At 40.9% G+C, this 22355-nt stretch overlaps 1 protein-coding gene across 4 annotated transcripts in view; it reads left to right on the top strand.

Moving 5' to 3' along the window:
- The window catches only part of RNF145 (ring finger protein 145), a 47182-nt gene extending 25562 nt beyond the window's left edge, over positions 1–21620 (top strand). For 3 of the 4 annotated variants that reach the window (XM_052772242.1, XM_052772243.1, XM_052772244.1), the window contains exons 4-11: positions 1419–1510; positions 6407–6642; positions 10047–10222; positions 13997–14137; positions 15506–15688; positions 17608–17755; positions 18445–18801; positions 19968–21620. In XM_052772242.1, the coding sequence (XP_052628202.1) occupies positions 1419–1510; positions 6407–6642; positions 10047–10222; positions 13997–14137; positions 15506–15688; positions 17608–17755; positions 18445–18801; positions 19968–20411 (1777 nt within the window). In that variant the 3' untranslated portion in view covers positions 20412–21620. The remainder of the gene's footprint in view (positions 1–1418; positions 1511–6406; positions 6643–10046; positions 10223–13996; positions 14138–15505; positions 15689–17607; positions 17756–18444; positions 18802–19967) is intronic. The other variant, XM_052772241.1, reaches the window with a different exon arrangement.
- The last annotated feature ends 735 nt before the right edge of the window (positions 21621–22355 follow it).

Genomic DNA, 22355 nt, shown 5'->3' with positions numbered 1-22355 from the left:
AGCCAGTACTAGAAGAAGGGTGTATTTCCACATTTGTGGGAAGTTAATGCTTCCAGTAGCACTGAGTTGCATATTTTTCTGCACTGAAATAAAAAGAGCAGTTCTTGTATTGGTTGTGGTTTCCGGTACTGTTTGCCTTGCTTTGACTGCATCTGTTCCCAGCAAGTGTGGCTTGCCTCACTGATATAAATAAATACGTAATAAACGATGTGCCATGCCTCTTGAGCAAACAGACTCCACTTGCTCCATGTGGGGTCAGATCAAGTGTGTCTGGCATTCCTGGGATGTGATGCAGCTAGACATGAATGACTGGACACTATCAGTCAGGTGTGACCACAGGCTTAGTTGTGCTGCTAATGGCAGAGTTGGTAGTGTCATAACAAGGGTGGAGCAGCAGCCATCCTGGGAGTGGAGAAGGAAGGATCGCAGGGCAAGGCAGAAAAAGGGGCTGGAGATCCAGATGCAAAGGGTCATGAGTATTGCCTGCTGTCTCATGGCAGGGGATTAAGGAGCCACTGGAGAATTACTACTGTGCAGTTCCAGGATCACCTTCTGAAAGTGCAAAATGCTTCCTCTTAGTGTGAATTTCATATTTGAGTTACATTGCTGTTACATATGTTAGCCTGCTTGAAGATGGAGCTGGCGGATGATCACCAACAGCAGAAAAATGCTTAGTCTCCTCAAGTTCTTACGTTTTTCTTTGGTTGCCTGAGCCCATCCTCCTAGCCAACCTTTTCTGAGAGAAATTACAAATATCCTGTTGGATTTTCAGACTATCTTGCTGTGTCTGTCAATAGCAGTCTATCAGTTTGAGAGTATCCGGTTGGTCCCCCAAGTTTTCCAGGATAGAGCTAAACTTTTAAATCATGTTGGATAAAAGGATTATGAAGCAGCTCTGTTCCTGACTCTAGTGCATGACTGTCACTTTTCCTTCATACCTGTTTTTTAATGCAATGCAAAGAAATTGTTAGGTGTGAAATTCTATGAGCATTAAATTGGAAGACCTCTCTGTCAAGCTCTCAAATTTTTTTTTTCACATGGAGCTGGTGGGAAAAGAAATTACTAGTAGGAAGAAGAACAGTTAATAAGGATACTTAAAAATGGAATGGTGCTTAAGAGGCTTTGTCAATAAGCAGTTTCAGGCCACAATCTGAAGAACAGCTTGGATGTCCCAAAGGATTTTTACAGCTATGCCAGTGAGTCTAATTACAGATAATACTTGTCTTGCTTAAGTCATGCCTCAGTTAAATCCTTATATCAGTGAGGCTGCTGTAACAGTAGTGTTAATATTGCTTTTTGTAATTTAGTTAATTGACTGTGACATACACTGAAGTTACATGTGTGGAATGAATAAATTGCTTCTTGTCTGATCAGATGGATCTTAAAAAAACAAACCCACAAACTATTACTTTTTTTAGGGATTACGTGAGGAGCGAATTGGAATCAGGATATGAAGGGCCAATGTACCTGGAACCTCTCTCTATGAATCGTTTCATGACTGCTTTAGTAGGTAAGTGCTTTAAATATTTGTGATGCAGGAGAGATCTCTGCCTAATTCTCTTCATTTAAACCTATGCACGTTTTACCTCTTGGTTTCAAATCTCACCACTTTTAGTAGCTGTGATTCTCATTAATATGCAAGAAGCATGGGAGACTAGGTGTATCCTGCCTGGCTTTTTCTATGCCACTGATTTACCAATACTCCCGTACTTGCAGTTTTGAAGTATTTTCTAGGTCTGTTTGTCATGCTCTGTGCCTATGTTTGTCTCAGACTCGCAATCTGATTCAGAAGGACTGGATTGTCCTATAATAATCTTTAGGTGGAAAGTAGAATAGTAACGTGTAATTGTAGAGCTTTTGTCAATGAAAGTCTTGTACAATTATTTATTCTTTGTTTGCTTTATAGATGAACACTATCATTCTCTTACAAAAAACTGGTGAAGTAGATTTGTGGGTGTGTGCATGGGACTACAGGCTTTTATTTATTTATTTTTTTTTTTAAACAGAGTCCCAGGGATATTTCTAATTAAAGAGTTAAGGAGTAAGAAGTCAAAACTACATTTAAATTTTGTTTGATTAATGGCAGAGATTACTCCTCTACCTAAAAATCCCAAATAAGTCCTGAAGAATTGGACTTTCTAGACTGTTTCTTTACCCTTTGAACTTTGACTGGAAGAGAATAAATTCAGTGTTAAGGTTGCTACGCCATACCATATGTTGTACTGAGAGGATATTGGAATACACACACACCATGTGTATTTTAAAATTAAGCCTGAGACAAGCTTGGAAGAAAAATCTTCCTTAATTCCTTTCACTAAGATCTATGGTTTTCATCAGATTATTGACAGATTTAGTCAGCCATGTACTGTTGGCAAAACTCAGCTACTTTCTGTTTACTTGCAGCTGCTACTGGCAGATATAAATGGGTTTACTTCTTTACAGTATGTTAGATCTACCAGAATATATACATCTCCTGTTTGCCTGCATTCTAACTTTCAAGTGTGGCATTTGTCTTTGCTTTTAATATTTTTTAATAGAAAAAACGTAGGTATTTTTCAAGGAAAGGAAATCTTCTTTAGATATCATTTCTTCTCTCTTCTGAATTTCTAGATATATTTTGCTGTCTTGTCAAATGACACCAAAGTACAACTAAAGCCTTTAGCATGTTTCTATGAGAAAATGTTTGTAATTAGTCCTTTGAATCTGTCAGGTGCAATGCAGGGTCCCATGATAAAGCAGAATCCTTCACAGAGCTTCACAAAGCACCATGCAGGCCTGGGCAGGAAGAGATCAGGAGGCATTGTGTCATTCAGTAACATTTAGACAAACTAAACCGAGAGTCAAACCCATTATGCTTCATCCAGGTTTTAATATGGATTAAAAATAAGTGAGAAGAAGATAATACTGTTTCTATCCAATACAGTTTTGGGTTGTACTGGGTGTCAGACTGAAGTGTCCCCTTATTGTAGTTGTTTTTCAGAAGTAGGTGCTTGACTGTACTACCAAATGTGTGTACGTTAACATACTTAATATCACCATTATTAATTTCCCCTGTTCTTTTAAAGCCAACTTGACAGTGTAATTTTAGTCTCAATGGCAAGCAGTTATCTTTGGGGAAGACCTGTGAAAGTGGGCTATGAGGCTTGACAGTGTTTTGTATAAATATGAAATACTTTCTCAAATCTGTTACATACAAAGGTATTTATCCAGTGCAAACTGCCATGTCTCAGGAGTATATTGCACTGAACCGTGTCGTCTTCACAGCAAAATGAATAGACAGGTGCTTTGCTCCATGTTTTTCTTATATGTTCTGCCAGAGTGTTGTGCTGCAGCACTGTTGACAAAGGCACGGAGGCAGGTGCATGGGGGAATAATAATGGTGCTACTGATAACAGCTCTGGTTCCTAAAAGTTCTGGTCAGAATTAAGGGGATGATGTACAGTATGCCAGCTGGTTTACAAATTTAAGCTTTGTTAATGCTTTTATTCATTAGTGCTTTTTGAATGGGCTTTCATAGTCATTTCTTGCCCTTCATCTAATGCAGTCTGATGACTGTTGACTAGGGTTACTAATACGTTCCTAAATGCTGGATGGAGGAAATGTCTTCGAAGACTGCCCCTTGGATGAGTGTGCTACTTTGTAACGTTCACAGCTGACATGCTCACAAAGCTGTGTGGTTTTGGAAGTGATGCTGCCATGAAGACTTGCTTTTTCTAATGCAATCATGGGATTATATGTTAACTTTTAAGATATTCTGTTTTTTGAATAACAGTTAATGACATAGCCAGTCAATTTAACATCAGCTTTTTAAAATTGGGAATGAAATAAAGACAGTTCCCCACTCAAAGTGGCTTGAACAGTGGCTGTACTGCATAGGCTTTCTTGTTGCACATTTTCCACTAGCTTATGAGCTGGGACGCTTTGGCTACTTGTTGGCAAGGTTTAATGTATTTGTGGAGGTTTTGGGAAGGGAAAAGAATGGGCAGGAACTTAAAGCAATAGATTTCTTACTTATTGCCTCATTCCCTAGCAGAGGAGCCTGGTGTCCTGCAGGAGGATTCCAGCTGTTGGGTTCCTTAGCTGTGTCTGGCAGTTTTCAGGCCACAGCATTTAAGTTTACAGAGTGCAAACATTCAGCTGGATTTGCTAGTCTTAACAGAGAGCTAGAGCGTTAAAATCTTGTTATGATTTGGTATGAGGTACAAACTAATTTCTTCTGACTGATCCTGCTGTGTTATGTGTAATGACTGACAGTGCACAGCCCTACATGGAGATAAACTGTGATTTACTGCAGAGAGAAATTGTCTGTCCTGAGCTAAGGTGCTGCTATCCCAGTTTAAAATGGGAAGTACCAATCACTAAAAGCTCCATTGGAGACATTTTCAGGCCCTTCCTGAAGAGGTTGAGAATTGACAAGATGCAGACTTCAGGAAGCAGATTGGGGCCTCCAGAGAAAGTGCTCCGTGTATTTCCTTTGATGGTGTACAGCTCTCCTTCCCAACACACATAACTTTTGATCAGTGTTTAAATTAAAAAGGTGGGAGGGTCAGAGAGTTTAGCAGGGATGACCAGCATACTCAGCACATCACTGTTGGAGGAAAGCAGGTTTTGCTGTTGCATGAGATGAGACTGAACTCAGAGGTCCTGTTTTGTGATTGGAGAGCTCCAGAGTCATCCCAAAGAGCGCTGAATTGTTTAACATGTTGTTGTCGCAATATTTTATTTCAGATGATGACACTGTTATTAAATCCTGAAGAACATATTGGATGCTGGTATTTGTATCCCTTTGTGTGTGAAGCTGGGTTGCCTTAGTTACCATGAGTCGCAGAAATCCTCGCAAGCCGACTGTGCTGGGCTCCTGAATATTACAGCACAGCAGTGTGCTGGTGGTATCTTAAATAGGGTTGTAGCAGTGTGTCTGTGGGCAGAGAACAACAAAGCAGAGGGAGAATGCTTCAGAGCTGGAGTCTGTTGATCTTCTAAAAAGATGAGTAACTTTCTCTGAGGCTTATAAGATCCAGTATGCTGATAGTGTCTTGCTGAGAGCAAGGGTGCTTGTTCTGAAAGGACATCTGCTAATTCAAAAACACATCTAGCAAATTGACAGTAGGACTTAAACTTGAAAGAGGACAGTGTGAAGGAGGAAGAACTTTGTAAGCTTAAGTAGTAGAGATTAGAGATTGCTTTCAGCTCAGCTGCAGTTATTTTGAAAGCAGAAGTCCTTTCCTAGGTAGGGAAGCCAGGCAGAATGAAAGCAAAACCCTGGCACTGCTATTTCTTCTCTCGCAGCTGCCCTCCCCAGCCCATCCAGAAGGGCTTACAAGGTCAGTAAGCTTATGTGAACACATGGAGTTAGCGCTGACCTAGAGATGTTAACAGCCTTGATTTTGTTACTCTGTTTTGCTAAGGCTAACTCCTGGTTTGGGGAAGAGTTGTGAAATGCAAACATTAGTGGAGGTAGCTCCAAAATGGAGCATAAGCACTTGGGTTTAGTACCACGTATTGTGGCTTAGAGATGTAAGCCAGCATAGATGGTGAACAAGGTTCTGCTTTTAAATAATGCACAATAAACCTTTTCCTTACTGCAAAATGATGAGTGAGAATTGTTCTTACCCAGGCAATGTGCGTTTCACCCTATTCCGTTTCCTCTGAGATAAAGGGTACAGCTTCCAGTGACTCTAATGGGAGCAGTTATACTGGAGTGGTCTGCTCTAGAAATACCACTCTCCAAATCTCTGGGTGTGTGGGAGAGATGTGCTTGTGTCCCTGCCAACTGTTAAAGAGAATTTAGTTGTTAATTATCTGTCACTTGCAAGCTTCAGTGATAATTTTGAGCAACTGCCTCAGGGCATTACGAAATTACTGAAGTCTCAGCTGCTGACCTGGCTGTTCTCCTGTTGCTGTTCTTGGCCAGTAATTCCTCTTGACAGTATAAATATTGTTGCTCTAAAAGCCATTTGGGACCTCTGATTACTTTTTTTGCATAGGTCGAGATGAAATAGTAGTATAGTTGGGTTTCAGAAGAGCTACTGCTGTGTATACAGATACTGATGGAATTTAAGTTGAGCTGGGGATGTTAAGGAAAAAGAGGGATGACTTGTTGGGTTATCCTCTGCATGATTTATTCCTGGGACTTCATATTAATCTCAGTATGATTCTGCATGTGTTTTGGGTTTACATCTCACTAATCTGTAAAGTGAAAGTGTGTGTAGTTTGAAAACGGTAACTTTTGTGACCCAGCAAAAGATGCAGAGGAGCCTGGTTTCATAACAGATATGTCCTAGTTAGAACTGTCATAATATGCTGGATGTTGATAACTGTGTTATGGAAAGATAATGTATTAAAATACGTTTTTTCCTGAAGGGGATAATCAGCTTGATTATAAAATACTGTGTCGCGTTTTCAGGTCAGCTGGTGGTATGTACGCTCTGCTCCTGCGTCATGAAAACAAAACAGATCTGGCTTTTCTCTGCTCACATGCTCCCTCTGCTGGCACGACTTTGCCTGGTCCCTTTGGAAACCATTGTCGTCATCAACAAATTTGCCATGATTTTCACTGGTTTGGAAGTTCTCTACTTTCTGGCATCAAATCTTCTGGTGCCCTATAACTTGGCGAAATCTGCATACAGGGAGCTTGTCCAGGTAAGACAGCGAACGTAATAATTTTATTTTCTTTGGCCTGATCCTTTTTTTGCGGGAAAGAAATAAAAAAATACTTTGGCTGTCTTCTGTGCAACTGTGGGTGTGTTAACTCATGCTTTCGTAGCAAACCAAATGTGTTCCTATCCATAGCATCTTCTTTCTTTGATTTATGGTAGTTTATAATTTGTATGGGTGAGCATAACCTATGAGTTATGACACTAGCCTCAAGTATGCTGCTGGCCAGCTGAGCGTGTCCACTTTGCTTGGACTTTGCTTAGTCCTTCCCAAATCCAGTCTAAAATACAAGATTGTGGCAGAATGGAATTTATTTACAGCCTCATTAAGTGAGCAAGGTAGTCCCTGTGCATTAATTGTAGTAGCTGTTCAAGAAATGCCTTCTGTATGAAAAGCATTTGTAATTATAGTAGTGTTAAATTGGTAGTAACACTAAAGTTGATTTTGACTGTAATAATCACTGACTTACAGTCAGTGATTCGTAACTTGGGACAGTGAATTGAAAGGTCTGTAGTATTTTCTTTAGAACAGCAGCATTGCTGAGACCTCTAACAAAAAACTTGTCAGATCAGTCTTCTCTATTTCTGCTGTGTATCCATTTTGTTAACACTTTGACATCTGGTATATATTTAGTTGAAAAGACACTTTGTTAGTGGTTCAGAAACATCACACCTCACATTTTTTTTATATTAAAAAATGTGTATATGCATCCTTCTATATGTTTCAATATAAAAAGATTGATGCGTGCTTGACTTTTGACTGACCCACTATTTCAGCTCTCACCACTTGCTGGACTTTCTTCAAACCAAGCCACTGGTTTTCTGCCTTCTGCTCTTCAGGCCAGAAACAGTCTGAAAACTAACTTGTTAAGCTCTCTCAAAGCCCTCTTTAAAGCTCTTTGCTGTCATATCTGTCATACACAAACAAAAACTTGGCAGCAGTAGGTGTCTGGTGTCCCAGGGTCTCAGCCTGTTACGTTGATCATTACTGTCTGGTTATTTATTTTGTATGCAATTGGTCTTTGGAGCAGGATTATCCTTCTATGCTTGTACAGCACCTAGCACGGTCTGATCTCGTCCATAACTAACTTGTAGATTTGCTGATTAAAAACTAATTCAGGAGCTAACTGGCAAAGCTTCAATATCCTTGTTTTCCAGTGGGAATAGGAAAATCATGCTTACTATTTACTTAGAGTGGTAATGTTTGGGGTAAAGCAGTTATATGTCTTTGTGCAGCTTGAAGACTTATAGCAGGTCGGAACCAGCACTTCCATTTTCCATGTGCGTGAACGGATGCAGAGTTTAGCTTCCTGAAGGCAAATTCAGATAGGATTCAGAGTTGAGAGTCATGTATCTATTCTTTTGTTAGACACTTATGTTTAAAAGACTTCATCTTATGGATGTTTTAATTGCAAATGCATTCTGGGATGAGAGGGGAAATAGTTGTTTCTTGCAGATTTTTTTTTTTTGTCAGAATTGTGTTCTAAATACAGCTGTTACACATGTCTCCTCATCTCTAGGATTGCTTGTCTCTGCCACCCACTGTATTTCAGATCTTTGCATGCCAGGCTCTATTACAGTGTTGTAATTGGGAGGAAGAAGTATTCCTTGTACGTGGCCTTTGGACATTGATCATAGTCTTTGTCCTGAGTTTTTATGCAGAGAGCATGAAGTTTTTTCCTTGGGAATACAGAGAAAATGGCAGAAACTTTGTCATGTGACACTGGATTTATAAGAAGAGTGTTGTATGCTGCTTTTCTAAATGGATGTAGTCGAGAGTGGGTTGGAATGAAAAGTTGTGTGTGAGTGGTTTTTGCATTGTATTGACAATGGGAAAACTGGATTTTTTTCTTTTTAAAGAGCTTGCTGCTCTTTGCCTGTGTTCCTGAAACAGAATACAAAGAAACATTGGCTTATAGTGTGTTCTTGTAACTGGTTGCAACTCCACTAAAAATCAAGCTTAGTATGCTTATTCCAGAGGAGGGTATTGCTGTTTTGTCTTGAATATTTTCCTACTTGTATTTCCATCATTATAACTTTGTGCACTAGTTAGTTTTCAATCATGCTTTCATCCTGGTGTTTGTGAGTTTACTACTATTTTAGGCTGGATTTGATTGCTATTTTGATATCAGTGGCAAAACTTAGTGAATATTGGGATGTTAAACACCAGGAGTGTTTCCTGAGACAGCTGTAACAGGTGGACCAAGGCAGGTTTGTGTGTGTGTGTGTGTGTATTTCAGACTGTGGCTAATGGTATAATTTAAAAGCAGGTCCAGAACCTTGGCTGCCTACTTGCAGCTGATGCCAAAAATACCTTACAGTTATGAATCTACATTATGAGCGTAGTATGACCCTTTCCCAATGTGGTGGAGCACTCTGCCAGGAGCTGCACAGGATTGCTTGCATTGGTCCCAGGCCAAGGGAGAGGCCAAGGGAGTCTCCTGAGGGCAGATGCACTTCCTTCACAAGTCTGTGTGCAAAGCTAAAAGCAGGAGCTTGGCACCGTATCCCTGCCAGCAGCGTATTGCTTGTCGATTAGCCACAGTACATACATCCCACAAATGTAATACCCTTATGCTTGTCATGAAAGACTAAGTAGGCAGCTTTTTTAGCATTTGCTAAAATTTGCTAGCCGTTGTGGATTGTGCGTTATTGTGGGAAGCAGGTGATGAGGAAATAGTATGAGTGATTTCCTTTTGACCTTTTGTATTAAGTCCAGCTATATGAAGTTCCAGCTCCTTGGAATTGACTGCATTGTAACTTAGTCTTTGCAATACAAAAGAAGTAATTTGAGCTTCAGTCTTCTGAAACAACTCTTAAGCACAAATTTCAAAACACTTGGTGGATTAGGAACAGTCAGAAGTCTGGTACATGTTCTTTTTGAGATACTTAAACATAAAACGTCTGAGGTATTAAGTTTTTCCTTTAAAAACAGTTCGGCAAAGCAGATGTACTGTGCTGAAGTGATGTGGCTCATATTTCAGTATGTAGTGTGTACAGTGACTTGGCAATAGCTACACAGAAGACAACATTGCTGTGACTTAAGCTGGGCAAAAAGGTATGAGAGGGTTGTGCATGAACTGGAGGCATGCATCATCACCGCTCTGGTTGCGAGTGGGCTGCAGTCAGCAGCTCCAAGCCAGTTATTCATAGGAAGGGGCATTCAGCTGGTCTGATTGCTGCACAGTCAGGTACTTGTCCCTACTTCAAGACAGACAGCGGTAATTTGTCAAACTGTAATTTGATGTACCTTCTCTTTTCCTTTGGGATAGCTAATGCCATGTGAATTATACTTAGCTTCCTTGTGACTATATTGTTGACTGTCCTTTTTGTTATCAAATCACAGGTGCTGTGAAGCAATAACAAACTGCATTTTTCTGTCTTGCCCAGGTGGTGGAAGTGTATGGTCTCCTGGCTTTGGGAATGTCTCTGTGGAACCAGCTGGTTGTCCCAGTTCTTTTCATGGTGTTTTGGCTTGTCTTATTTGCTCTTCAGATCTATTCCTATTTCAGTACACGGGACCAGCCTGCCTCAAGAGAGAGGCTCCTCTTCCTCTTCTTGACAAGGTAATTAACTGGTCTGCAAATAGTCGGTTTTCTGTTTTGGCTGTCTTCTGAAGTGAATGCGTGTACTCTTTTAAAGACTAGATATGTAGATTGGCTTTATTGCATTTGGATACCTAACAAATATTTGTCCTTATCGCAATGACCATGCATGTAAACTCTGTTAAGCTTGTCCTTCAGAGAGGCATGGATTCCATTCAGAACAGACAGAATTAGTAGAATGTGGGAGTTTCCCAAAGAAAGCAAAATATTTCTTTGATGAGGGTATAGCTATAATTAGAGCTTTGGTCCAGAAGTTGTTCTCAGTATACAGATTGGTTTTAAGTCTGAGATATTTCAGCTGAAGTTTAGTCCAACTGATACATTACTCATTGTGTTGCTTTCTGAGTCCTTTATGTCTTGCTGCTTTATTCAGGTGTGGGACACCTTCCTGAGTTCATCCAAGCAGCTGAAGTAGCCAGCTCCCACAGTAGCTTTTGAGCCCAGTGGTTAATTTGGCAAAGGTATAAAGGTCTTACAGATACCAAGTTCCCAAAAGCTTTGTAAAAACTGATTGTAGGGTAAAGGAGAGAGGCCTGTGTTAGTGCTGTTATTGAGAGAAAGGTAGTATTTGAGGGATTCTTCTGACTGGACCCTGTGTGCCTTTGCTGGCTGTTTACCTAGAAATTACAGCACACAAAAGGGAGCTGGAGTGTAGAGCAGAGAGGAACTGGATGTGTTGCAGAAGGTAGGTTAGGCAAATTAGATAGTGCAATACTGGGATGGGGAGAAGAGAGGTAATAGTTGTCTAAACACACAGGTAACAGGACATACTCCTTAGACACCATACATCATCAGTTCTCCTGTTTGGGTAGCAACTTGTCTGAGTAACTTGCTCATCAGTACAGTTTTCCAATCAGACTTTCCAATTGCTTAGCTTTTTCTTGGCGCTCTCTGTGTGTATACATAGTGCTATAGTGTGAGCTGTCAAAAATCATTATCATTAGGAGAAATTCCAGGGATTTTATTGCATGTAGTGTTAAAATTGCTTACGGTGTCACACTGGATTATGTAAAAGCACTATGTTACCTGGTTGTTAACTAAACCATTGGTGTCTGAAGATTTTCCTCCTGTTCATCTCTGCTGCAATTTTAATTTCATTACAATAGAGTACTGCAGTTAGCAGAGGTGGAGGAAGCTATCCTTTTCCTTGTAAATAAGTTGAGTTTATTCCTACACCAAATTGTTAGACTTCCCCTATTCATGGCAGAACAGGGAACTTGCATTGGCTTGATCTGAGTGAATGAATACCAGTTGATCTCTGAAGTTCTTCCTGCAATTGGAAAAATACAGAAAAACTATGCAAATGTTCTCAGTGTTCTCAGCCCTGTCACAGTAGAAAAATAATAAACGCTTATTCATCTTAAAGAACACAAACTTGGGTAGTACCACTGACAGCCTCTTACCCTTTAAGAGGGAGCTGAAATACCTTGTCAGGCCAGTTAATACTGTAGTGTTGGCTGTTTAACAAAATGGAAGAAAAGATGTGCTCTTCCATGAAAGTGAGTGAATTCTGCATCTGTGCCGTTAAGTGTGATGATTGCTTAAAATAGTGTGGCTGGAATTCAGGTGGGAGTAATTGGGGTGTGCAGAATAGCTGTGTCTGATTTTTATAAGAAATCTGAGTGGCTGTACTAGGTCAGACCAAATATTGATCTACCCTAGGATCCACTTTACAGCAGTGGCCGTAAATGGGTGCCTGGAAAGATGCCCACCTGTAGTATGACAAATAGGGCGCTTCCTAGTACTCATCCAGGCCCACATCTAACTTCGGCTGTCAGGCTGTAACCCTCAAAAGACTTCTCTTCCATCAATTTGTTCTTTCTGCCCTTGAACCCATGTATGCTTGTGTCATTTGAAAGATCCCAAGGCAAGGAGTTTCACAGCGTAACTTGGTCTGTATGATGAAAACTCCATTTTGATTGTCTGAATCCATGTAGTTTCATTCAATGCCCTCAATTCATGTATTGGGGGAGCGGGGGGTGAAAGACCAAACAGTTCTTTTCTTTAAAATCCAAAGTAGCATAGGTCTGTTCTTCTCAGACTGGAAAGCTCTTGCTTGCATGTTTGCTGTTTAAAAACTGTTCTGTAGCTTTCATTGTCCTTGCTGCTCCTCTGAAAACTCTTTTTGGTAAGTATGTAACTGCTGTGGTTTTTGAGAAGCCTTGAAGAGTTCAGCTCTTTGGGACAATTTATAAACTTGTGCTTGACACATAAACATAACACTGAGAGCTTATTTGAGCTTTTAAGCTCCTCTGGGACCCTTGCATAGTAGATCATCTGGAAGGAAGTTTAAGAAGGGTACTAAAATTACTCTTGACATAAAAAGAACTGAGCATCAGGCAGAAAAGCCAGGATTCTTGATTTCAGATAGTTTATTTTGAAGCAAAACTTAAGAGTTCCTAAAATATCCTACAGAAATAGCTGCTTTAAATACTGCGTTTCTCACTACCTTGACCGGCAGGAACTTTTTCAGCCCTGCTTGATTTGATAGGCAGAATTTGAAGGCTTACCAGAAGCACTGCAAATGGTATATGTAAACACATCAACATTTTCTGCTGTGAATTGCTTTCAAAGGAGATTTCTGATTAAAGTAATTATTAAGAGAGACAAAGTAAATGTCCCTTGGATGAGCTTTGTTTATTCGTGAAGCATATGCTTCCTCAAAACTCTTTTGTCAGAGCACTGGACTAGTTCACTCTTCAGTCGGTAAACTAGCATGACATGTTTTTGACCACCATAATTTCTCTCACCAGACTACTACCCTGGTGAACAAGCAAAGATTTTTTTCTTTTTTCTTTTTTTTTTAAATGAGTGGGGGTGTCAGTGTATTACTTTGGATTATGTATGTGAGGATTTCCAGATGTGTAATCCCTGGCTGACAGCTGGTTCTTTACCTAGTGTTGGGGCATGTGGGTACACTGCACTGCACTGCACTGCATTCCCCTTGTTCTGTCAGTGTTGTGTTTCAGAAGCTGAAGTATGTTCTGAGGCTTAGACTGCTCCAAATATTGCAATGCCAGGATCAGCAGAAAAGCAGCCCTAAGGTGAGGGAGCTGAAGTAATGCAGCTGTTCTCAGCATCATCAAATGTATTCTGGGGTCTCAATCTTTGGGACTTCACTGCTGTAGCAAAAGAGAGGAAGAAGCTTGCTGAGGGAGAATATTCTTTGCTGTCTTATTTTGCTGCTTGTGGCTCAGTCGTTTGAAAGACAAATGTTTTCTGCCTGAACCTGATGTGAATGCTACCAAAAAGCCCCCAGTCTCCCAATAGTATTTATCAGTTTGATTTTTGCACTATTGTGGATCTGAGTGGAAAGTGCCTTAGTGAATCTATCTGCTTTAACTCTCTTTCTGGTATCTGGCTGAAATTTCAGCAAGCAACCTGGGTGCATTGTGGCTATCGAATTGACTTGGTTATGAAAAACCCACGCAAGCAGGACAGTGCCACCGTGTGGCACAGCGCTGGAGGGGGACCATAGTACAGCCCTAGCTCCAGCCCGACAGCAGCATTGGCTGGGGAGCTAAGATGAAGTTGTCTCAGAAAGAAGGAACAGAATAAGTCTCATCTTTCGATAGGAGGTTTCATGGTGCTGTAGAGCTTTTAATATTTTCATTAAACCAATCCAATTTTGCTTCAAAACCAGCTTGCACAGTTAACAGGACAAGGGGAGAGCTCATCACATTGCTTTTAATTGATGGACCTTTTCTTTTTGTTTCTTTTCCCCTCTCCTGCCAGTATTGCCGAATGCTGTAGCACTCCATACTCACTGCTGGGCTTGGTCTTCACAGTCTCTTTTGTTGCTTTGGGAGTTCTGACTCTCTGCAAGTTTTACTTGCAGGGTTACCGAGCATTCATGAATGATCCTGCTATGAACAGGTAAGTGCCTCGTTGTGCCTCGGATCTAAAAAGAAGCAGGCAAAAAAGGGTTTATATAGAAATATACAGGTTGCATTGCAATTTTTTAACTTGGGAACTCTTGGGTATCCTTGACAGGCTTTTTGTATGCCAGTCTATGTATTGGAAGGATTTGAGGTGAAAATACAGCTTGTCACAGACTTGTTGGGAGATGGTTCATTTCTGTAACAAATTCAGGGCTATTAGCTGGGATTTATAATTGCACAGTTTGATTGTCTTAGTGCTTTCATTTTTATGAGTCACTGGAAAATTTTCACATGCCCCCATAATATAAACACTTCATATTTCCATTTCCTCATTTACCCTGTAGTCATGTGTGAAACATTACTAATCTATGAGGCTTAAAACATAGCATTGTATGGATTGCCTGTAAATTACTATGGGAAATAGCCAAAGTATAGAAACTGCGTTCTCTTAACGCTTGTCCCAACTTGTCTAATATGAAACTGGGATCCTAGGTATGACACTACCTTCCTCAGTTATTCCAGCCCTTAACTCTATAGAAAGTTCAGACCATATGCAAAATGGTTTTACATTTTGGATTCCAAGATGTGGAAGCAAAAATGGTATAAATTGGAGTCGCCCAGGAGTAGTCTACATAAAAGTATCTTTTGGGGAAGCATGTAGTGCTGGGTGATCTGTACTTCAGCTGCGTCAAATGCTGGTGCCAAATTGTGCTCCTTGGAGGTGTTAAATTCAGTCTGAGGTTCCAAGCCAAAAAGAAGTGGACAGCTGTATTTGGTGTAGGTAAAGAGAGAATAAACTGAAAAATGCCTAAATTGCTGATTTGCCTAAACTGGGCACTGGGTGGGGTGTTGAGTCAAGGATGTTTCCCTAGGGCCAAAGGACAGACAGGAGGGTGGTGATGGGGAAATAGAAGAGGTGGAGAGGGTCTTCATGGTGATCTAGGAATGAGGCTAACTGGTGCCCAGGTGTAGACATAGCAGGGCTGCTTCGGGCTTGTGTAGGCAACACTGAAGCTGGTGGGTTCCTCCTCTTAAGATACAACCAGGGTCCTTAAAATGGTTTGTGCTGGGGGGCACTCTGTCATTGGGTGGTGTCTGCTGGGCTGGATGTAGCCCACGTGCTGCTAGTCAGGAGCAGGGTTCTCAAATCTGTTAGTTCCCAACCCCCAACAGCATTTCTGAAAACATTCCTCTATGGTTAAAGCCTTAGCAGGGACATCAGTAAAAGCTAAAACCAGTGATGTTTGAAGGGTTGTGGCAGAAACAGACAGTTTATTTCCTGGTGTTTCTAGATGTATTTTTGAACCAGCATTGACACACAGAAAGATGTGACTGATGTTCTTTTGACTGTGTTGATCTGCAGGGGAATGACTGAAGGAGTCACACTCCTGATCCTGGCTGTGCAGACAGGTTTGATTGAGCTCCAAGTTGTGCATCGGGCATTCCTGCTCAGTATTATTCTTTTCATTGTGGTGGCATCCATACTTCAGTCCATGCTGGAAATTGCTGATCCCATTGTCTTGGCATTGGGAGCCTCAAGGGACAAGTAAGAGACTGGTTTCCTAAACTGAAAGTTACTCAGTGCTGTTTTAGGAGGTGATAAACTAGTAATTGATGGCCTTATTTGGATTTTTAGTATCTTGTAAGGTTATCCTGTCTTTTTTTGTATGCAGATTTTTTTTCTAGTCTAAATTCTCTAGTTTTTCCCTCTCTATCCTACTCCCTCAAGGGCACAGTAATACTGTTCATCATGCTGTATGCTGGCAAACGGGTGACTTTGGTCACCTGCCCCTGCTCAGGACTGTGTCCATCCAGCCTGTGCAAGACCATGCTGTTCTGCAGCTGCTGGCTGCCCACTCTGAGTATTACACTGTTCAGTGTTTTTTCTCACTAGGAAGAGTGTCAGTGCACTGTGGTCTCAGTTAACCAAATCCAGGACTCCAGTGCCTGTGCTCTCCCCACCCACACTCCATTGTGTGGATTTGCAGAACGGTTTTGCTTAACCTCCTCTGCAGTGGGGTAGGTTTCCCTCTAATGTAGTGATCTCAGCCACTGAAGATGGGAAGTTTCTGTGAGTGACCTTGTGTTAGATATTCTAAAACCTACTTTTTTGTGAGGATGTGATCCCAAAATGGTAGGGTTTACTGGCAGAAAATAAGAGGTGGAAGGCTTGCATTAGCGTACCAGATGTTCTGATCATGTGGGATTGTCATTAAGTTTAATTTTTGTTCTGAAGAGCTGTATTGGTATCTGGTGTTTTTGTATTAATCTGTTTGTATCTTTGTTAATTGCTTGTGTCTTTTCCCTTTCTGTAACCTGTAAGTGAAAAAATAAAAGAGAAGGTTTATTTATGCATAGAGAGTTTGTTTAGCTTAGAGGCTACAAGTAGCCTCTATGTTCTGCCTGCAGCAATGTTAACTTCAAATATACTAACAGAGGAAAAGGGAGTAGAGCCAGGATATGAGCATCTGCCCAGCTTAAACAAGCAGTCTGTGGTGATAGCAAGTTTTAACTCTCTTCTGCCAAATCTCCCAAGCAGTTCTAAATCAACTAGGATCAGCATAAATTCCATTTCAGCTCTCCCTTTCTTTCTCACCCACAGACACAGAGTTGCAGACCTCTTAGTAGCATTCTGATGTTTCTTCAGACTGTATTAAATTAGCTGGTTTATGCTGCTGTCCTGTCCCCCCGATACTTTCACTTTTTCTGTACCTCATTTCCAGAGCTAAATAAGGTTAAAATACAAACTGAGGAACATGTAGAGGTAGTATAGTAAATTACTAGAGATACTCTGAAAGCCTTCACAAATGGGTGGGTGTAAAAAGATTGATGGTGTGTTTAGGTTGAGGAGGAGATTAGGAAGAAGTAAATGATAGGAGCAGAGTAAAGACTGGCAGAGATGGATGTTCAAGTCCTGCTACGTTTCTTCCTTTGCGATCCCTGAATGGGAGAATATACTTCTAAAGGCAGAAGGGTTAAATCTGGTGATGAAGGGAAGTACCTTTGCCCCATGCGTATTAGCAAAGAGACATAGGAGAGTTGTAATAAGTATATAATCTGGGAGAACTGTGTCTATATAGAAAAGTGTACAAACAGTTACATGCTTATTTAATAATTTTCTTTATTTTAATGAGCTTTCATCTAAAACATTCAGTATCTCAGGTACTTAATTTGTCTAACCACTGACTTGACCCGTTATGACAATTACTGTAGGTGAATTTTTGCCCATAATCTTGTCTTTGTATTGAAAACAGCAGAAGTCAGATGAGAGGGAACTCTTCATAGTGTATGTGTTGTAGACATGCATGCTGGGAATGAGGCTGTTTCCAAGTAAAATAGAAGCTCCTTTCAACAAGTTAAAGCCTTGAGCAAACATCTAACGTGCCTACATCCAGCAGTCAGCCTATTTTTATTCTGACACTCAAATCTGACCTAAAAAATAAAAACCTATTGTGTTGGTTGCAGGAGTCTGTGGAAGCACTTCCGAGCAGTCAGCCTCTGTTTGTTCTTACTCGTGTTCCCTGCGTACATGGCCTACATGATTTGTCAGTTTTTCCACATGGATTTCTGGCTGTTGATCATTATCTCCAGCAGTATTCTAACCTCTCTTCAGGTAAGAATGTTAGCCCTGTAGTAACTGTGAAGTCCTGCATTAGCTGTGATCCTGTTACTCTAGGGGGGAAATATATGATGATAAAAGAACAGGGATGATAGAAGGGCAGAAGTACAAGATATGATATAAAATCTCTTTCTTTATCCTGTATCTGAGTCTAAGGAGCTCCTAGGGGTGGGCTGAGAACATAAGTGAATGGAAGTCTATCGCAAATTGTAAAGCCAGAAGGCTTTTGAGGCCATGACTATCATAGTAAAAAGGTTTTTTTTCCCCAGAGTACTTATTTAACTGTTGTTATTTAGCTATGGCTCTTTGAAAGCAATTTGATGTTCAAAACACTGTAGTGTAAATACAGGAAATGTTTTCTACTATAAGTATTTGTTATAACTTGGTTTTTTTAATTATTACATTTCTAAAATTGCCTCTCATGATGCTCAGCACTTTTGTTTAATCAACTCAGCTATGTTCTGGACTCAGAGAAGTACTTGGGAACAAGCTTAAATGCTTTGCAAGAAAGAGTGACTTCTATTTGTCTTGAAGTTCAGCAGCAATTTTACTACTTTGGGGCTTGCCTGCCCTCTGTCTGATTTGGGAACATTGTGCGTACAGAGCTTGATGGACAATGCTGAATGACTTAAGAGCCAGTGCAGAATCAAATGCTGAGCTCTTGGTCTTGCTCTGTGTTACAGGTGCTTGGGACACTCTTCATTTATGTTTTGTTTATGGTGGAGGAGTTCAGAAAAGAACCAGTAGAAAATATGGATGATGTGATTTATTACGTAAATGGCACGTACCGGCTGCTGGAATTCCTCGTCGCTCTCTGTGTGGTGGCATACGGTGTCTCAGAAACGATCTTTGGTGAATGGACTGTGATGGGTTCTGTGATCATCTTCATTCACTCCTATTACAATGTGTGGCTGCGGGCCCAACTGGGGTGGAAAAGTTTCCTGCTTCGCAGAGACGCTGTAAATAAGATAAAATCACTGCCCGTAGCCACAAAAGAGCAGTTGGAGCAACACAATGATATCTGTGCCATCTGCTACCAGGTAAGAATGGCAGTCTCAAAAGATGGACTTGAATTGAAATACCTCTAGACTGTCAAGTTCAGTCTGCAAGTAGTAAAATAAGTTACTTGAATTATGTTTAATGAGTAATACTGTGCTCAGTAAGTTACTTGAAATACCCAGTTTTCTGCTTTATGTAAATTGATTTGGAGTGCTGTCACCAAGATAGTTTTTATGAATAAAGAGATAGTTTGGATATGTTTAAATTTTCATTCTTTTTTCTCCCATTACATAACAAACTGTGTCCTTGAGCTTCTTTGAAACCTCTCATGTTTGGTTTGACCTGGTCTCAATAGTAACAGCAAATGTGCCCTTTTTATTAGTGGAAGATTTTGTTAGTGAAAGACAATGTGTACTCAGTAGCTGATGTGTTGTTATTCTGTAGAAGCAGCTCAGTCTCTACAGACATTGCTATTTCTACTTCATGTGCAATGTCAGTTTTATAACAGAAACCTAATTATCAAAAGGTTAAGGGTCTTTCTAATGTAAGCCAGCAGATGTAAGGACCTTAGAAATTAATGCTGAAAGTAATATCTTTACCGCACCTGTAGGTCCAAAGTCTCTTTCTCTTGGATAGAAATTGTAGTTCTGTATGATGGTGAAAGAACCACCCTAAGATTAGTAGTGTGCAGTTGGAGTGCACTAATTTGGACTCCTAATTTGATTCAAATTCTCTGAAGAGTAAAACTACTGGTGCCAGGTTGCATGGCAGTGTTTGAAACACCAGACTGGTAATAACGTGGCTCTGAGCTGACAACAGTTAGGGTGTTACTTCATTTCTGGTTTGCTGCTATTACATGTTGCATCTGTAGGTGTGCTGGTTTTGACTTGCACAATTGTTTCTTAAACCAACTAATCCTGTGACTGTCATTCTACAAAAGTTTTTATTTAAGTGTAATAATAGCATACAAACAAAGCTTTTTGCCTAATTGCTGATCCCTGTAATATAAACAGCCAGACGTGGCTTGTGTTTGAATTTTGTGTGTATTTGAATGCAGAGCCTTGTTGGTATGAAGGAAGGAACGTTCTCTTACTTGCCTGTGGACTGCTTCTGTCTCCTCTGTCTAGTGGACCCATTAGATGTATGGGGTGAGAGAAGAGGAATGGGATTACAAATAATATGATCTTTGGTTTTTTGTGTCTTTCAGGATATGAAAACTGCTGTGATCACACCATGTAGCCATTTTTTTCACGCGGGTTGTCTTAAGAAATGGCTGTATGTGCAGGAAACCTGCCCTCTGTGCCACTGCCAACTTAAGAGCCCTTCACAGCTACCAGGACTGGGACCAGAGCCAGTTCAACAGCCAAATCCTAGTGCAGAGCAAAATACGAGACCTGGAGATGCAGCTGAGCCCCCTGGTGTTGAACATGACAATGGGCCAAATATGAAAGACAGCCCTAGCAAGAGCAATGGACAGCCTGCTGTTGGACAGGACGGCCTGGAGGCCTCTGCTGAGATGGAGGGGTCTCAAAGCCTGGACAGTGACACAAACCCGTGTGAGGCCAGCCAGGGAGCAGCTTGTGCTGCAGAACTAATTGCAGCCCCAGAGGGGTGCCCTGCTCGAGATCCGAGGGTTTGTGTCGAGCTCTAAGATGACAAAGGATGACGCGGGAACAAACACATTTCAGAGATCCAAGTTTGACTCAGAAGAAAACCTATCCTTCCACAGCTGTGAAAGAAGTTTAGCTATTAATGCTGGTCAAAATGTAATCTCCCATGCTGATTTTTATGGGCTGCTTGGTAGTGGTAACTCCAGTGAGATGTAGTAGAAATGACTCCAGAAGCTCTCTGAACTGTGGGCATAGGAAGGATGTCTGGAAATAAATTGCAGTGAAAGAGTGTTTTCAAGACGTAGGTGAGGGATAAGAGGAACGAGAGGTCTGTGAGAAGTTGTAGACAGATGGACAGAACGCTGGCTTTTGTTTTGATCAGGAAGAGGGTATCGCATACGGCCATGTCCCAGGGTACCTGAGAGGCGTTAAATGCAGTGAGTTGCTAGTCTCTGACCGAGGTGCAGCTTTGGTTGCTGACAAAACTTTTTATGGCACGTAAGCAAAAAATCAAAGATACAACAGCAGTGATTGTACTAGAAGATGGAAGCACTCTTAATACGTCATGTGTATGCTTTGGGTGTTCTTGGTGGGGCAATCGCATTTGAATTCATGTAATCTATAGTGACTCTTGACTTTTATGACAGAGTCTTCAATATTTTGATGTATATGAAACTTTTGCTAATAATGGGCACAGTCTGGGCTGCATGAAGTAAACTAAAGCTCTAATGAACACTTTGACCTCTGCTACCATGTGCAGGAGGAAAGTGGGATGAGTTTTAGGGCACAGATAGAGGCCTTGCAGTACTGTGCTGTGTAACGTTTAATTCTTGCAGCTGAATTAAAACAGTATTAAACTCTGGCGATATTTGCACTTTGGGAATGAGTACATTATTGTGTATGATCAGACTCCGCAAATGCCACTTTTAAAGCTGTTAATAGGTTTGCACCTTTTTTCTTTGACAAGGACATGTCCATACTTAAATTTTTACATGCATCATGGCTTCAAGTAGAACTAGGGACTGGGGTGGGGAAATAGGTGGGAGTAGGGGGCAGGCAAATTTTTTTATGTGAATTTTGATATGAAGAGAAATTAGTCACTTATTTATACGATAGGCTTGACTCAAGTGTTTTTCAAAGTTGGTATTCCTAATGTGAAATGTGATACTATTTTATTTTTAGTAGTAAATTTGGATGTAGACTGACAGACATAGCTGAATGTCTTAATAAATTACATTTGAAGATTTTTACACCTGGTTATGTGATTCTTGTACTGAAATTCCATGAATTAAGTATGTTGAGAGGCTCTTCTGCAATAGTAGCTCTCTGTTCCCCTTGGAGATCAGTGGAACTTCTGATGCACACGCTCTCCCCCATTTCCACTCTGTGTCGTGGTGGTACCTCCTGGCCGCCTCTGGTCCTTGCTGCCCGATCATGGGCAAAGCAGAACAATAGCAGAACACTTAGGCACTACATAATTTAGACTGTTTCCATTCTAGCCACACTTAAAAGTCTGTGGAGGCAGGAAATGGGGAATTTCTGGGCAGCACTGTCATGGAGTGCTGTTTAGTATTGTGAAACAAAGACTTTCCCTCAATTCACAGAATATGTTCTTGAAGGATACTCTGTTCAACACTGCTTGCTGTCCCTGGGTGTGGAAAAATGACCCCAGAAGTTCCTCACACCAGTGATGGGAAGTTTTTCCTTTGTGTAAGATCACCTCACTTCCATGGTAAGGGGCGAGTGGTACCCCAAGTGATTGGGAACGGGAGATGAGAAGAGCTGGGTTTGTCAGTCTTGTGAAATGAAGGTTGGAGGGGTTGTGACTGCTGTACAGATACCTCAGGGTGAGTGCAAGGAAGGGAGGAGAGGAACTTGTGCTCATCTACAGTATGCACATGAGGGCAGTAGGGCAGAAGGGAATCACGGGGGCCGTCAACTCCAGTTAGTTCCTATGCCACACAGTATGTCATATCATCATTTTC

Source organism: Harpia harpyja, chromosome 20, assembly GCF_026419915.1.
Source record: "Harpia harpyja isolate bHarHar1 chromosome 20, bHarHar1 primary haplotype, whole genome shotgun sequence".
Taxonomy (NCBI): Eukaryota; Metazoa; Chordata; class Aves; order Accipitriformes; family Accipitridae; genus Harpia; species Harpia harpyja.
This window is presented reverse-complemented; position numbering and strand designations above follow the sequence as displayed.